Source organism: Anser brachyrhynchus, assembly GCF_964034855.1.
Source record: "Anser brachyrhynchus genome assembly, chromosome: Z".
Classification (NCBI taxonomy): domain Eukaryota; kingdom Metazoa; phylum Chordata; class Aves; order Anseriformes; family Anatidae; genus Anser; species Anser brachyrhynchus.
Window position 1 is genome coordinate 73,025,988 of NC_137697.1, and position 16,510 is coordinate 73,042,497.

The 16,510-nt window shown below is 39.2% G+C and overlaps 1 protein-coding gene across 5 annotated transcripts in view; it reads left to right on the forward strand.

The window, feature by feature from the left end:
* XRCC4 (X-ray repair cross complementing 4) overlaps positions 1 to 13,726 on the forward strand; it is a 188,870-nt gene extending 175,144 nt beyond the window's left edge. For all 5 annotated transcript variants that reach the window (XM_080574070.1, XM_080574067.1, XM_080574068.1 and 2 more), the window contains one exon: positions 12,918 to 13,726. In XM_080574070.1, coding sequence (XP_080430196.1) covers positions 12,918 to 13,026 — 109 coding nt within the window. In that variant the 3' untranslated portion in view covers positions 13,027 to 13,726. The remainder of the gene's footprint in view (positions 1 to 12,917) is intronic.
* Positions 13,727 to 16,510: the final 2,784 nt, after the last annotated feature.

Below are 16,510 nucleotides of genomic sequence, written 5' to 3' on the forward strand. Positions count from 1 at the left end.
GCACATGTCATGAGTCGTATTGTCAGTGCTACAGCCCCTGTCATACTTGAGTTGTTCATACAAATAGGATGTAGACTGCACCCTTTTCTGATGTTTTTAGTAATCACAAAGCTTGTGCAGCTTGGAAGTGTGTACGTGAAGAGCACTTCACTTCAAGTAAACCCTAGTGTTGCAGACTAGTGTAGGAAGGTCTTTAGGCAGAATATGCTCTGCTGATAAATGGCATTATTCAGACTAAACCTAATGACTCCTCATTATTTTTTATTATTTCATTGTTTCCTCCACAATGGAGCATTTCTCCAGCCTAGAAAAACAGAAACAATTGATAAAATTTAAATGAACACTTTTCACAGACCTCTGAAATTTCTAGCACTCCCTGCCAAGGGCCTCAAGGCTGTTGTCATATTTTTTCACTAGTAATATCCAAAAGTTCAAGATGGGTCCCTTCCTGAAGAATTTCTGTGACATGACATAATTTTATTGGTGTGTTATATACTGTTTTAGCATTCTGCAGCTAAATGGCCTGTTTCCTTGGTCTCATTGCATTCTGAACAGAAAATGGCTTGCAGTCCTTTTCTTTGTGAGTAGAAAAGACGTAAACTCTAAAGAATTACATTAAGCTTGAAACTTGACAGTTTGACAGTACCAAGCCCTCACCATAATTGCTTTCATCAGTTCCCACCAGATTTAGAATGAGCTTTTATTACTGTTGTCTGAATATCTTATTACAATTACCAATACCGAATATGAAAAGGTAGAATGGATTCTTCTTCACAGAGCGTCTGATGGAAAGCTGGTTGATAAATTCTTTTACAAGTTCGTGTTGGTTATTAAACAGGCTTCCCAGTTTGCTGGTTTGTACCAAATACCTATCTTGTATCACAATTTTTGCAAGGATCAGTATCAATGATTTTAATATTTCCTTGATGTTTCTTTAAAATGTTCTCATAGTTTAAAAATGTGAATGAAATCAATTTGTCATCATCTGTTAATTCCTCTATTGATTCTATTGTATGCTTTAAATTCTGACAGACATTTTCATGAATGCTACATACCTGACAGAACAAAACAGAAGTGGTTACGTACAAAGTGAACACACAAAAAGCACCATTGAAACCTAACCAGTGAGTAGGGTGTGCTTGAGGTTTGTGTCAAAAACCAAATGGCACATGCAACAAGGACTCTCTTGTTTGGTTGGCTGGTTTTGTTTCATCACTAGTTTTGAAAGATACACAGCAATAAGAGGGCCATATACTTTGGATTGCTTTCTTACTGGTGAGTCCAGAGATATCTGGGGAAAAAAAAAAAAAAGTGAATTCTGGATGCAGGTTATAAAAAAATCCACCATTCCCCTGCTATGTTTTGGGAGGCTTATGTAGGTGTGTTGTGTACAAAGAACATACACAAAGCAAAATAAAGCCAAAGGGGAAACTTCCATGGATTTGAGTCAGCTTTAGATAGTTAGTACCTAATGACCACATCTTTTATGACCAGACCTATAATCTTTAGCAAGCAAGAGTATATGCAATACAGTCAATTGTTATGCTGCATATTGTTGGTAATAAAACTCTTGTGAAGAATCGCTGGGGATTAGGAGGGCCCTGTGCCAGCGATATCACAGAGGGAGCTGCAGCACACCCTCCACTGTTGCTGGAACAACTAAAAGAGGGAAATCATCACCCCTGCAATGAGGAGTCCTCAGAGCTGCAGAGCTTTGGTAATTCCATGCGCAGTCTTTAAAAAATGCCAATCACTTAATCTAATCCTGCTCTGAAAGAAGCGATTATATTAAAAGGAGAGCTAAACTGCTTGAACTGAAAATTCAAGCTTCAGACTGAATTCTGAAAAATTCTTTTTTGTCTTTTCCTAGTGATACCAGAAATGCTCTCCGCCTGCCAGATTTACTAGGAAGCTTTTCAAGCAGCCATTTTTATTTATAATAGTGCTTTAAAAAAAAAAATCACAGCTTTTTAAACCACAAGGTCTTTCACGAGGTCTTTTAAATTGTTTGCATCCATTTGTATTATCTGAACTGTTCTTTCTGATTGTGAGAATTTGTGCAAGGGCTGAGGTAGTTATGAGCTATGGTTTAGATGGGAACTCTTCTCTTTCTTTCTCCCTTTCACTTTTACGAAGATACTGAAGTCTGGCAGAAACAATATTCAAAATGTAAAAATTGTTAATATCTTAATTAACAGAAGACAGTGATTTCCATGTGATTTCGGACTATTAATCTGAATACTGCTGATTCAGTTTTTTTTTTTCTGGAAAGAAAAATGGAGACAGGTGAGGAGGTGTACATGAAAAATGGGCATTATTCTTTTCCCTGTTTCCTGGTACTGTAGCGTGGGTAAAACCAGATGGGTTTCAAGTAAGTAGACCTGTTACCAATAACCTAAGATGAAGTAGTAATTGCATTTTCAGTGATTCATCTGTATATCACACTGTGTTATTTTACGCAAGGCAGCATCTGTTTCACATGTACACCGTGATTATTCTACTCTGATTGACATCCACATTCTCCTAATAAAGTCCCAGTTGCCCACCTGTATGGTGCTCCCTTTTTTCTTAATGCATTTATAAGATAAAAAATCCTTTAGAACACTGTGCTGAAACTCACAAAAAGGCAAGCCATCTAAATTTGTCAGTAGGACAGCATCGGTAGAATTATCAAGGCTCTCTACAGATCAAAATTTTATGAAGTTAGTGGTTCAAATGCTGGTTTGAGCCAGACCAGTGCAAGAAAATATCAGTGGAGCTACTTCAGGTTTACACTAATGTATCACAACCAAAGTTAAAACCTGTTTTATACTGTCGAACTGGAACAACTTTGTCAAGAAAATTACCATATATTAGTATCTGATCAATTTTATCCTATTTCTATCCCATGTTTATTCTATTCTGTGTTCTCTGCCACGTTTTTTCCTATTCCTGTGTATTACATGTGGAACTCCTTCAACATTTTGGGAATAATTGGAAGTGTAAATGTGCTCTGGGGAGATAGTGACAGTTTGTGACAGAGACACAATGAATGTTGCCGAATCCATAGAAAGTAACACTAACTCAGGAAACCTCTGATCTCCAAATGGTTGGAAGCTGAAAAAGCACTTTGTGTTCTTCAAAGAACATCTGCTCTTGGCCACTGTTAGAGACCAGGTTCTGGGCTAAATTGGGTTGACCCAGGACAGCTGTTCCTACGTTCTAGCAGTCTGACAAATTTCTTTTTCATTACCTGTTTCAGATTGGCTGACATGGCCTGTTTCCTCATCCCAGGAAGGCACTGACTTCAGCGCAGTTCAGGTCACAGTGACCAAAACTGCAGAATGTTTTTTGTTAGGCCCCGTGTGAAATAAAAATTGCAGGTGTCCGTGCACGGTGCCAAGTCAGGCAGGTGCTGAGCAGGCCTAGAGGACGAAGCGTAAGGTGATCTCCCCAAGGCAGGGTGGCAAGCACAGGCAGTCTGAAGGAGCTCGACTGTCTGACACCAGCACCATGTGCTCTCAGGGCTGCATTTGTGCATCTGGTTGGAAGTACTGATGAGCCCGATAGTCCTGCCTCCTCAGATGGCCTACACTCCCTCTGAGACCCTGCTCGTAATTTCCTGATTGATTAAGTGTCTCTGAGAGCCTGGAGTCTGAGAAGAAACATCTGGCAGAGGTCCTTGTGGAGTATGGGCTCTCTGAAACCGGGCCTATATTCACGGAAAAGTAGTAATTGAAAAATTCCATTTAAAATACGGGGTTGGTTGCTGTCTTTCAGCTTGCTGCGCTCGTTAATCCATCTCTTCTGCTGGTCGTCTTGGTGCTTTCTCAAAGCAGAGATGGGTGGCCTGCTTCAGCAGTGGCAGATCTTGACCAGTCACCATTCTGTGCTCCTGCCATCTGACCTTTTGGGGACAGATTTCAGCAATGACCTGTTGGGGTGTGCTGATTTAGCACCAGTCAGGGCTCCAACCTCCTGTGCTACAACAGCGAGGGAAGTAAGTACTTGCACGAGTAAGATGAGAATGTCCCTTGATTCTGGTACAACGTGCTTGAAAATTGTTCTGCCAGAAGAGGAAGTCTTTGAAATTTAAGGGCTAAAGAACGTTTCAGTGAATTTGACCATTTACCAAAAATAAAAAAATAAAAAATAAAAAATGGGGGAGGGGAGGAGGTCATTAAGAAGAAAAATCCAGCTCAGGTAAGAATTTTTGTGAAAGAAGCACACAAGGCCAGTCCAGTCCTCTTGGTTAGTTGGGGTTTTGTTGTTTTTGGAGGTAGTACAACTTTTCTTAAAAATCTTACAGTCTAGACTGTTTTGCAGCATTTATCCAACAAGTAATGGCTTGGCTATTTGCTCTATTGTTAAGTGTTTCTGGTAAAGTACTTAGTGCAGATATTGCTGCCTAGGCAGACCCCAAGAGCTAGCATGGATGGAGACCATTTGGGACTTTGGAGGAGAAAAAATGTCATGAAGAGACTCAAGTTTGTTGTCTCGATCTTAGAGCAATTGTGTCATGAACTGCAGATGATTCCTGCTTTTTATAATAATAGACAATATATTTGGAAGGTGGTTTCTTTACAAATAAATAGACATATTCATAGATGTGCTCTTTAGAAGGAAGGTTTATGAAATATCTTAGCAACATGTCCAAAATAAAAAGAAGTATTACCAGAGAGTTAAGAGATTCATAGGCAGGTTCTTAGGCCCATATTCATTTCATTTATGCACCCTAAAATAAGGAATAGGCTTGGCTTTAAATGGACAAAGGTAATGTCAGTTCTCCAGCCTGAGTGAGGAGACATCTCAAGTAAGGTTTGGTGAAACTGCAAAGGAAAAGAAATGCTGTTGTAGTCAGAAAGCACTGGCTGTTGCCATGTCCTGCTCTGTTTTGTCTCAGCCAAGTGTGCCTGTTTTTACTTTTTACCTGATGTTTTCAAAGGGCTGGAGTGCAGTACCTCTGTTTTCGTTTTTTTCTTTTTATTTTTATTTTTGGTACCACTGTTTCAACATGCTTTAGCTCTCACAGGTGTCACTGTAGGCAGGAATTTGATCTTAAATATCAAAGGTTTGAACTTATTTCAGAGAAGTGTGAATAAATTCACATCTGTGGCTGGAAGAGGGCAGGAGGAACATAGGACAGGTTGAATGGGAGTTCAGAGACAGCAGAAAGGGAAACACAATTTTCATTATGAAAATAATCTTGTATTCAATAGAGACCTATTAGACACCTACTGAGGGGAAGCCTGTTATACTTTACATGCTCTGCCTTAACTTGTAAGTTAGAACCTGCTCCCAGCCATTCAATTCACTGCTCCCAGATGTAAGAACTCACTGCAGCTATGTCTCAATTCTTTCTAAGAGCATTTAATCATCAGAAAACAGATACATAAGTTGTATCTGAATACTGTACGGATCCAAAGTGGTTTTCTCAGTAAGCTGATTAAAATGAATGATTCAAAGTGTGCTGAGCAGATCTGCAGATAATAGGTAATCTGGGCAGTAATTCTGCCAATGCACAGGTAGACGTGTACAAATTGTTGAGAAAAAAAATTTAATTTAGCTATGGGAGTGTTTAAAATATAATTTTTAAGATTACACCTGTGTATTCTCCTAAATCCTTCTGAGGATAGGATCTTTTTAAGCTATAGCTGGTTAGTTTGTAAAGATTTGAAAGTAATCTAGCCTAGTGTGTTGTATGAATGCCAGACTAATCCATTTTTCTGTATGAACGGCTTTATTTAATTTTCTCAGATTGTGAAGTTCTTAAGTTTTCTCCAGTGGCAAAGTAAAGAACGAACACTAGGGAGTTGCAAGCTGAGACCACGGTTCAGGAGAATTTCTAAGCACATGCTTAACTCTGAGCAAGTGTTTAGCAGCTGATGAAGTCAATAGGATTTAAACAGCCACTTAGAGCCTCGTGCGCTAGAAGAGAGTGGAAAAGACATGGAAGATCTCAAGTGCAGTGTAGTTTTCGGCATTGCAGGGTTTCCTCCGATTAAAGGCTTATTTTTGTGTTTGGACTCAGCACGGTTTTACAGGTTGTCATGCCAGTGGAAACCAGTAGCATCGCGTTATTAGGAACAGAGCAAAGAGCCAACCCATGTTTGGCTGGTAGGACGGGGTCCCACCAAGAGGAGAGGCAGGCTCTGGGACCAACCCATCCCTCCGTGCTCCACCACCATGCAACAGCAGCACCACTAACACATGCACCACTGCAACAGCAGCAGTGGTCTGAAATGGGGACAGTAGGCTGAGAGGCACGGGGACGCCCATTTCGCATATCAGAAACTGGTTCTGGGCTTTTTATTTGCCTTCTGAGTCCTTTGGTTGCTGCTTATGATCACCCTGGGGGGATTAGAAAGGGTTAGGGACGGAAAGCAGCCGCAGAGGTCTGACAGCCTGGAAAAGGGCTATGACACTGTTTAGCCAGTGCTGGTGTTATATAAATGTATATTTGCAATAAATAGTGCTTCATGACTATGAGAAATGGCTTCTAACATTTGCCAATAAATTTGCAATGTACTGGATTTATGAAAGGCCTTGACAAAATTCCTAAACAAACCAAGTTTTCCTCTACTATGTACTCTTGTAGTTATGATTAAGAGATTTGTATTTTTTGCCAGGGAAGGCCGTGGCTCTAGTATGTTTCTCAAGCTGAATGCAATCTAGTTTGTTTAAGCAAGAAGGAGTTTAAGTGGAAATGAGCCACAGAAATGTGTGCCACTTGTCTAAAACAAACATGGCTTAGGCCTTTCCTTTTAAGTGACATCTATTATTGCATTTTTAAGTAGATCTTTGTTAGTAAGCATCCACAAGTGTGTTTGATCAGATGGAAAGATCCAAGGCTATATTTATATCCCTACACTGGAATGTTCTTTTTAAAGAAGGACCAGCACCTTTGCCAGCAGAAGTTAATTGGAAGTTTGCAACTGAATGGATACAAGTCCCTAAAAATGTGCTGTCAGTGTTCATTTATGACATGTCTGTGCAGCCATTTTAGACATTGCATACAGATTTCTCAGGATCTTTAGGCCTTTACCCCCTTTATTTATTTATTTATTTAGGACTAAGCAGGTAGCATAGAAGATGAAAATAATTTTGAGAGCTGATCTAGGCCGGAGATCAATAAGAGTGATATGTCTGTCTTTATAATATAACAGATTTGTTTGCAACTTTTTTCTTGCTGCAACAAAAGTGCCTATTTCTATGATATTTAAGGGATTTTCAGTTCATTTTTCTCCCTTTGAAAGATTCCAGGATGACACTTGCAGAAAAAAATGGTGTAAATGCAAAACAAAATTATCCTCTTCTTGCTAGTTTCTAGTCATAGAGAAAAAAGAGGGGAACTTGCAAGAGCTTAAAGTAGTATTTAACAATTGTCCTGTTTTTTGAAGTTATGCTGTAAGCGTTGTGCATTGAGAGAATTCCAGACCTACCTTACACCCAGTGGTTATGAACGCAGGTGCAGTCACTCTTTGGCTTTCAGCCAGAGGTGGAAGCTTATTAAGGAGCATTGATTCCCTGGCTGAACATTAAATCTGTAGTTGCCGCACTGAAAATATTCTTCATTAACAGTGTAATTGAACATTCTTATTATTATTTGTCTGCTGACTTTAACTGAATCTAGACTGTTTGCTTTATGTGCTGAATGTATGAAAAAGCCACACATGGAAGATTCTCTGAGAGGGACCAAGCACAGCTTGGGCTCTGATGATGCCTGGGGCTGCTGGTCTCTTCAGATGACTGAAAGTGACTGAAAAAAATAATCAGTTTCTTCATGAACAACTTCAAGAAAAGTCCATCAACTGTAATTTCTGATCACAAGGGTGGTTGTAATCAGCACAATTGTTCTTCACAATTCTTGATCTGATTTTGTAAGATCAGTTTTAAGTACTTGGCTTTTCATATTATCCAGGAATAGATGCCAGAATAAATCATATCTGGAAGCTGCATAATTATAACACTGCCAAAACCTAAACCAAATCCTTGAGCTTCATTTATTTTAAATAGTATTAAAAAGGAAAATACCTTTATAATTTACCTTATGTTATAGTCATCAGCATTGCTGTAAAAGAGAATCTCTGACCATATTTTTAATCCCATATAGTTTCAATTTAATCTACTTCTATTTTTAAAAATCATCTTTAAATAAGTATGTCTGCACATAGTTTTCTTGATGCATCTGCTAATGTAAGAGGCTTTTTCTCTGCCTCCATTACACCATTTCTTTTTCTTTTCATGTTTGAACTTTCCTCTTTTTGTCCAGTAGCCGTAGGCAGTCAATATGATGTCTCCCAAGGGCTCACACCATGGGGAATCACTTATTGAAGACTAAGGTTTTACGCATAGCCAGAAGGTCTGTGAGGTTTCACCCAGGTCTTTCCTCAAAGCTCCTTTCATAATCCTTACTTATTAATGACTGCCGATGAGTACCTTTCTTCTGAGGACTTTCTGTGGAGACAGGGATGTAACAGCCCAGACAGCAGATTGATGATAAATCAAAGAATCCAAGTTTGTCTCTTGGGATGGACGAAACATGCCGTCTCTAGAGCACAACTGTTGTTCTGAGCTTTTGTCCTGTCAGTCACAATGCAGCTGTTCATTAGCGGTTGAGGTGCCTCACCTTTGCTTCACTGTTAGTGCTGTCATGACTACCGATTTTCTGTTTATGAACTGCTGCTGCCACCTATTTTTATGATACTGAAGAAAGTATGTATCAGATTATATCCTCTGTTCATAGCTACTCATGTTTTTAAGCCTTTTTCAGATTAATGACTGGAATGAATCATTAAACCAAACTAAGGTGAGAGATACACATCAATACTTTCAGCCTTTTCCTAAGAAACCTGCGACACATTTTGGAGAAATCTCCTCTTTTAGTAAAATGCCAGCTTTTGATTGGAAGTAAATCTTTTAATTACTAAGAAAAATGGGGAAAATGATACAGTTGTCCAATGACACGAGCATGCCTCCTAGATTGCTCAAGTTTTTTAGGAAACTTTTCTGGCTATGTTAATTTACCAGAGTATTGCTCTTTCCAAATCCCACGAGAGCTGCTTGAGAACAAAACCTTCAGTGGAAGCGCAACCACAATGTTCTGTGCTGGATGTGCAAGCATAGCTCCATGCAAGAAGCTTTCATCCTTCCGGCAAGGAAAGCCTCAAGATGAGCAATGGTGCTAATGTTGCAGCCTCTGACCTGATTTTGCTTCAGAGCAGCTACAACTTGTTTGAGCTTTTTGCCACTAGGAAGCTCTTTTTAACCGTGTCATTTATAGCAGTCACGTTAGAGATTATTTTCTGCTTCATACTCCTGCAAAAACATTACCAAGCAGAGCTGGCCATGTATTTGCAGCAGGAATGGTGTCATGCAGATCTCCTCTGGGGTCTGTGTGAACTCAGGAACAATTCATCACATGAAGCAAATGGGACTGGTCCATCCGTCCTACCGCAAAATAAAATATGTTGCTTTTTCTCCCAAGCTGTGCTAAACCATCATCCTGCATGGCTTTTAGTTACTGTACTGTTTAGTGAAGTACCATGTTGCATGTCTTCTGTTTCTTATGGCTCTTACTCAGCTGTGGAAAGAAATACCAAGTAATATAACCACTTTCTTCCAAATCTTGGGCCAGAATCTCAGCTGGTGTAAGTCAGCAGAGCTCCACTGACATTATTAGTGCTCCAGTGATTCACACCAGCTGTGGATCTGGTCTTCTGTCTCAATTTATGAAGGGCTTGAACTAAATGTCAGGAAATATGAAATGATCTCTTAGAGTCAGCAGTTCTCCAGATGTGTTAATGGAGTTTAAGTTTACCAAAAGGCAAGACTTCAAAAAATGATCCAACAGAAGAATAAACTTTCAAGAAGAATGCCCTTACTTGCAGGCTTTTTGGCAAGAGAGGACTATACAACTTACTGCAATTTAAAGAAATTACCTCAGTTATGCATCAGGATATGGTAATACAGCTTCAGTGAGAATCCAAGATTCAAAAATTCACAGCAAAAAGCAAGCTGTTGGCATGTCTTGAATAGTTGCCATGCAAGTATGATTCATACAGTCTTAAAGCCAAAATCAAGTTGCTTATGAACTTCATGTAAAGAGTCTAATGATTCCACTTTGCAAGTGTAGTTGGGTTTATTCACAGGCATGGTATAACAACTTCTGGAGAGTAAATGGGAGTACCATGTTGTTACAAGAACACAGAAGCTTAATAGTTCTAGCTGTGTAATGTTAAAACTCACCAGTGATTTGGCTTATGGATGTGATCTCATGTGTAATGTTGAAAACAGTTAGTTTTCCTAATGAGGATAAAATTGTTACTGATACTGCCATTCTTAAACAATGTCAGGCTCACTTTTCAAGATCAGAAAATGCTGCAATAGGTGAACCCTCAAAGTCAGCAAATCTCAGACTCAATATTACCTTAATGGCATGTGTAATATTACCTTAATGTCCATTACCTTAATGGACAGTGTAAAATTCCCAAGCTACTCTGAAGGAGACTTCCAGTACCTGAAGTAACCTGTGGTGATACAGAGGTCTTTCACAGCCTAATTTATCTGCTGGTGAGACCACTCAAAATTAATTAAAATGATATGTGTGCTGCTCCACACTGTGTGGTTTACCTGTGTTCTCACTGGAGACGTAATGCTTTAGACTGATCAAGAAAGGTTATGCACCTTCAATAAGTGAACTTGAACATGATATATGTTGCTTATACCTAAAAAAAGGGTATGAATGAGTTGATCACTAACAATCAGAATGGTGTGGAGTGATCTGATCCTGCTGACCAGAGGTTACTGGCTAAGGGTCTGATTCTGGCACGTTTGATTTGCAGTTGGTCCAAGTGGCTTTTGATGAGAATTGTCATCTGTCTAGATGTCACTGCATGCCAACAGAACAAACAAAACAAAACAAAACAAACAAAACAAAACATATTCTTTGACATGATTAATTCAGACCTGAGGAGAACATTTTGCAGTTCACAGAGGAACCTAGTTAGACTTCCAGGGAAAGTAATGATCGTAATCTGAAAATAATAGTATGTTGAAATTAAAGCAGTTTGCAGAACTGGAACGATGGATAGGGTGGTAAGGAAACCCTTCTGAATACCGGAGACTTCATACGAAGGGAAGGCATCCCAAACTCAGCATTTAATGGGATTTTGCTGGTTCCCAAGGAGCACAGAGGGCTCCACCTCTAACTGGAAATCATTCTCCAGGAAACATTGTAGTGAGAGCTCTCAACCTCTGGTAGATTCACAGACTTGAAGGATAAGAAGCCATGAATCAGGTAGTGGCTGGGTTTTTGGGAAGATTATCACATTTTGAAGATTGCAGTGTTTTTTAAAACTGTTGCTTCCTGGAGTTTTCCAGTTAGAATGGGAGTTTTCTAAAGCTTGGTTCCGAATCTGTGTGAAACCAAACTTCAAAACAGCAATCAAAAACACTGATTTTGGCTAAATATATTGGCAGCTGTGCAGCAGTTGAAGGTTTGAATTAGTCTGGAAATTAAGATGGCTTTTGAATGCCTCATTACACAAAGCCCGTGTATGGCAGTGTTTCAGAGTAACTTTCCATCATTTCTGTCTAGTTCTTCCCATTCTGGTGAATGGTGTGTTGGTTTTGGTAATACACAGATTTTTTACCTTCTGTCACGATTACACCAGTGGAATATGCAGGGGCATGAAGCCATCGACCCTCATGAAATTCCAGCCAACCCCAAACCCTACAGTGCAAGCACGAGTCCACTCCCTGCTTCCTATGCTGATTCTCTACAGTCTACTGAATCAAGACTAAGAGATTAGTTCTTGTTTTCAAAGCATCTAGTGATACCATCCTGGAATATCACTTCACTGAGAGCTCCACTATCTGTGATCAGTGATTTTCCTCCTCAAGCTCACAAAAACAAATCTGTGTAGGATTCAGAGATTTGGGGGAGGATCCAGTCTATATGTATTAATTCCCATAGGGATTGGAAGCTGTCACAAATGTCATCTTGTTTGTAAGTGCAGGATACCTTGTCTTCTGCGTTTGTCAGAATGCTGTCTCAGAGAGAGAGGAGAAGCAGCAAACATGAACTCAGCAAATGCCAGGAGCTCATACAGCCAACAAACATTTAAATCATCTGTCTTGACGAGGGCAGTCAAAGGAGGGCTAAATAGGGCCGATTGCTTCAGAGCAGTGTGTTATCCAATATAATAAAGGATGTCTAATTCAAGCAGAGTTTTCAGGTAGGACTCTGTGCTGTCCACTTACCTAAGGAGAAACCTGCACCTTGGCATATAAGTAGCAGTGAATGATGACTGCTTTTTTTGCACACAGTTAGAGCACATGTAAACATAATATATATATAGGTGGAGGACAGGGATTTGGAAGTCCCTCAATACCTGGATTCCAGGGGTGGAGAGCATGTGCTATGGAAGGATTTTCTGCATTTACCTGTGTTTTCTTCTGCTGTGCAGCGTGGGAACAGGCTTGCACCCTCGGGGCATGGACCTTTTGAGAAAACTCAGTGTGCCAAAGTGATGGACAGCACACACACGCTTAGCACCAGGGTAAAAATAAAGAATAATTCACAGAGCATCATCCTGTATAGCAGCAGAAGGGCAGGTCCTCTCCTTGTTTTCTGTGTTTGTTCTGCTCTCCCTAGCTCTCCATGTGGAATCTGTGGGTGAAATGTTCATTCTCCTAAAAATTGTAACAAAATAGCTAAAGGCTTGATATTTATAAGCTGAATTTCATCTGTTTGTTTTGCCATTGACATCTCAGCACAAAATTAGGTCTTTCAAAAAGCTCTTTTCTCTTACATGTAACCTTAACAAAAACCAAAATACACTGTTAAACAGGCACCTTGGTCTTGTGTATGTTGGATTTTTTTATATCCGTATCTAAACTTATTTCAAACCTATGTCTTTGCTTAATATTTCCAGGCCTGACCCTGCTTCACAGAAGACATCAGGCAAGCAGTCTCCGGATGTGATGTCTCTCGAAACACTGGAAAACACTTGTGAGCCGGAGGACCTCTTTGATGACATCTAGCTATGTGTTGTCTGAGAAACTCAGAGACTGGTGCTCCACATCAAATTTAGTTATAAAACTAAAAGGCTTTGGTATAGACACTGAGCCAAAATCTGTATGGTATTTAATGACATATTGCTTTAATTCTCTTTCACTGGCCTTGTCCCCATTCTTCACTGCGCGGTTGTAGACCCTTGGCCTGCTGAGTCTTGATTTGTGACAGCCTTGAAATCAGTTCAGCCTCTGTGTAGAGCTATTACCACATGCATATGGGGAAAGAGAGCCCCATCACAACGTTTTACATCCTAACAGTCTTTGGCTGTTAGTTGTATCCAGGATCAACTGGTTTTCAGATATCCCCAGAGAATAAGTCAGACATAAGGAATACTTAAGGCTGTCATTGTACTTATGCGATATTCTGCCCCTTTCTCGAGCAGCTCAGCTTAGATGTGGTCTGATTCCTCAGCTTTGACTGAGGTATATCTTTAAAAAATCAAGTGTGCAAATAAATGACTTTTTGCTTTTTAAAGATTCTTTGTAGTATTATGCATTATATGGTGCATACCTGCTTTGGGGAGTAAAGTTTTTAATATTGAATCTATTTTGACCTTCTGTAGTATGCCATAGACCTGTAGAAACCCACAGACTGTAAAAGAGACATTTTGATATTTCATTATTTTTCTTAAGATGATTTCTAAGATAATAAAATGCTTTCTAAAAGGGCATCTTTTTGGTTTTATTTGCTTAGACCTGCTATGAGTAAAGGGACTAGTTAGAAAAATGCCTTAATGCTTGACCTCTTCCTGCCTGAAGCTGGTACATTCATTTAGGTTTAAGGCTTCATCAGATAAAAAGTTAGCAACGTGTATTTACCTTCAGAGGTCAAAATCCAGTGCATAGAACTAAGCATGTGTGTCAGACTTCTGCTTTGCAGTTTTAAGAGCCTGAATCAATTCTCATTTAAGGCAGAGGGGACCCATTCTTCTGCCTGAGAAACAAGAGTTTTAAACGTGAATAATCCCACTGAAGTCAGCAGCACTATGCAACATAGTACTGCTTCTGTGCTCAATGGCTTGTAATGGACCTTGAAAATTACCATGTATTTTTAAAAAGCCAGTTTATTTAGGCCCTCATCCTGCCAAAATTCAGTCCTATACTTAATAAAAAGCACCGGTGTCAGTATTTGCAGGATCAGGGCCTCATTTAAGAATCTCAGTGAGGATCTGGGAATATTAAAATTAAGCAGTCCTTTCTAAAAAACACGGTCACAGCATTTTAAATTCACAAAGGGCTTTGGGACAGTGTTATAAATCACATAGTAAAAACATGAATGGACAAAATATTTTGCTTGCTCTATAGGCTTTGCGCCTGAGAAATGACAAGACCACAAAAGACCTATTCATACACCCATTCATAGACATTGCCTGATTTAAAATCTTCCAGTGCTGATCTGACAATGCTTTCAGCAAAAGCTTGTATATAGTTTCAATTTTAATGTGAAAATGTTCCATGACTTTACCTGAAATAGAAGAGCAGAAAATGAAGGTAAATGGACCTGAACATCCTGCAAAAGTCTGCTTTCAAGAAACTTGGTTTCTAATAATAAAATGCTATTATATAAATAGCAAATGTTACACTCAGTTGGCAGACGTAATAATTCTGTCAGAATATTTATTTATTTATCTATTTATTTATTTATTTATTTATTTATTTATTTATTTTGGAGTTTATAGAATCAGACCAGGAACTTAGTAGAAAATGACGTGATGGGGGTTGTACCTTGGACTGAGCGCAGATGTGTTGTCTAGTTAGAGCAGCTATGATACGGAGCCAGTTTCCATCAAGTCGGAGTCAGCTGGGGCTGTTTGTATACACGGGAACACCTCCTCTCCCTCGAAAAACACTTACAACATGTCTATCTCCACAACTGTGTGAGAATGTGCTAGGGAAATGTCCCTTCCAAAGAGTTTGTGTGAGAAGCTATAGCTTTTCTGCCAATGAGGTTCCAATTTCCAGTTGACTTTGAAGATGAAGGAGCATCTCATTAATAATTCCAAAAGGAGCTCATGTCAGAGCAGAGGAAGTCTTGTGAAACCTACACAAAATGAGTGAAACTTACCTACAATGCATATTCGTCCACAAGTAGGGGAGACATCCACTTCACCTGCAAACTCATTCATCCTGATGCACTGAAACGGACCCAGTGGCCTCCTTTGGCCATGCCAAATAAAATCCATTTCAAACTAACCTGCGATCTTTGGGAAGGGAACTCAGTAATAACACCTCATAAGATATTTTTAAAAAACCTATGGAAGTAATACAGTACTCTGTGCTTCTTGGTGAAGTCTCAGAGAAAAGCTGGGACCTTTGCTATCCCTCTGTGCCCATGGAGTTCTTGCTGTAGGATTTTTCCAAAGCTGACAGAGCAGAAGGATTCCCGTGAGAGTCAAGTACACCTACACATAAACTGAATGCAACATTTACCTTCTTTGCAATAACATAGCATGTACCAGATTATGTTCTTGTTGTGATCCACCATTATCCTTAGGCTCTCACATGCAGAATTACTAGGTAGTCACTCATTTTTCATTTCTGCATTTGTGCAGCTGACACTTCCTCGATGAGTTTAGTAACTGGCATTTCACCTTATGGACTTGCATCCAATTTCTGGAGCTGAGTTCCCTCATTTGTCAAGATGATTTTGTATGCTTGTTCTTTCTCAGTGCAGTATTATGGGAAACATTGTAAGTTTCCCATTGCTGATATCCCAGACCATTAATAAAAACATTGAACATTTCTGGTCTTAAGCCTTACTCCATTCATCCTTCCACTTAGCAGGGTTACTCAACTGAGAATCGCTTTGTGAGCATGGTTTTCTAACTCACCTTTTGGAAGAGCATGTTTTCCGGGCAAGTGTATAAAACCATCGCCTGAAATAACTTGACATGAGATATCAGTCAATTGCTTCTCCCCTGTCCAAAATATTTTAGTAATGATGGAAGACAAACTAGAGAAACCTCCCCACAAATGGTTTTTCAAGACAGGAAATTAACCAATGTCAAGAAATGCAGATCCAGTTTCAAAGGCTGTCCTTAATTAGTACTTCTCTTTGATATTGCTCTGCAAATGATTTCCCAGGTAAATTTGTTCTTCAGTTTAAACTATACTTTAGGGGAAGATGAAACATACATTTGCTTTCCAGGAGGAAAAACATGCCATCTTTCATTAAAGGTTTAGACTCGTCTAGAGTTTTATATTTTCAGTGTAACTTCTTAGAGTGGGTGTTTTTATGCATAACAATTTGTCATTTGAGGTCTGGGTTTATCCAGTAGTTAGTTCAAAATGATTAACAACTTTTTTTTTTTTTTTTTTAAATAGAAGAGACAGTGTTATACCCCGCACCAAAAAACAAACAAACAAAAAAAACACTGTTTTCTTGAGGAAGTGCTGTATAAAGTATTGCCTTTGGGTTGAAATATTATTCTGATTTTGAGATAATGTTTTG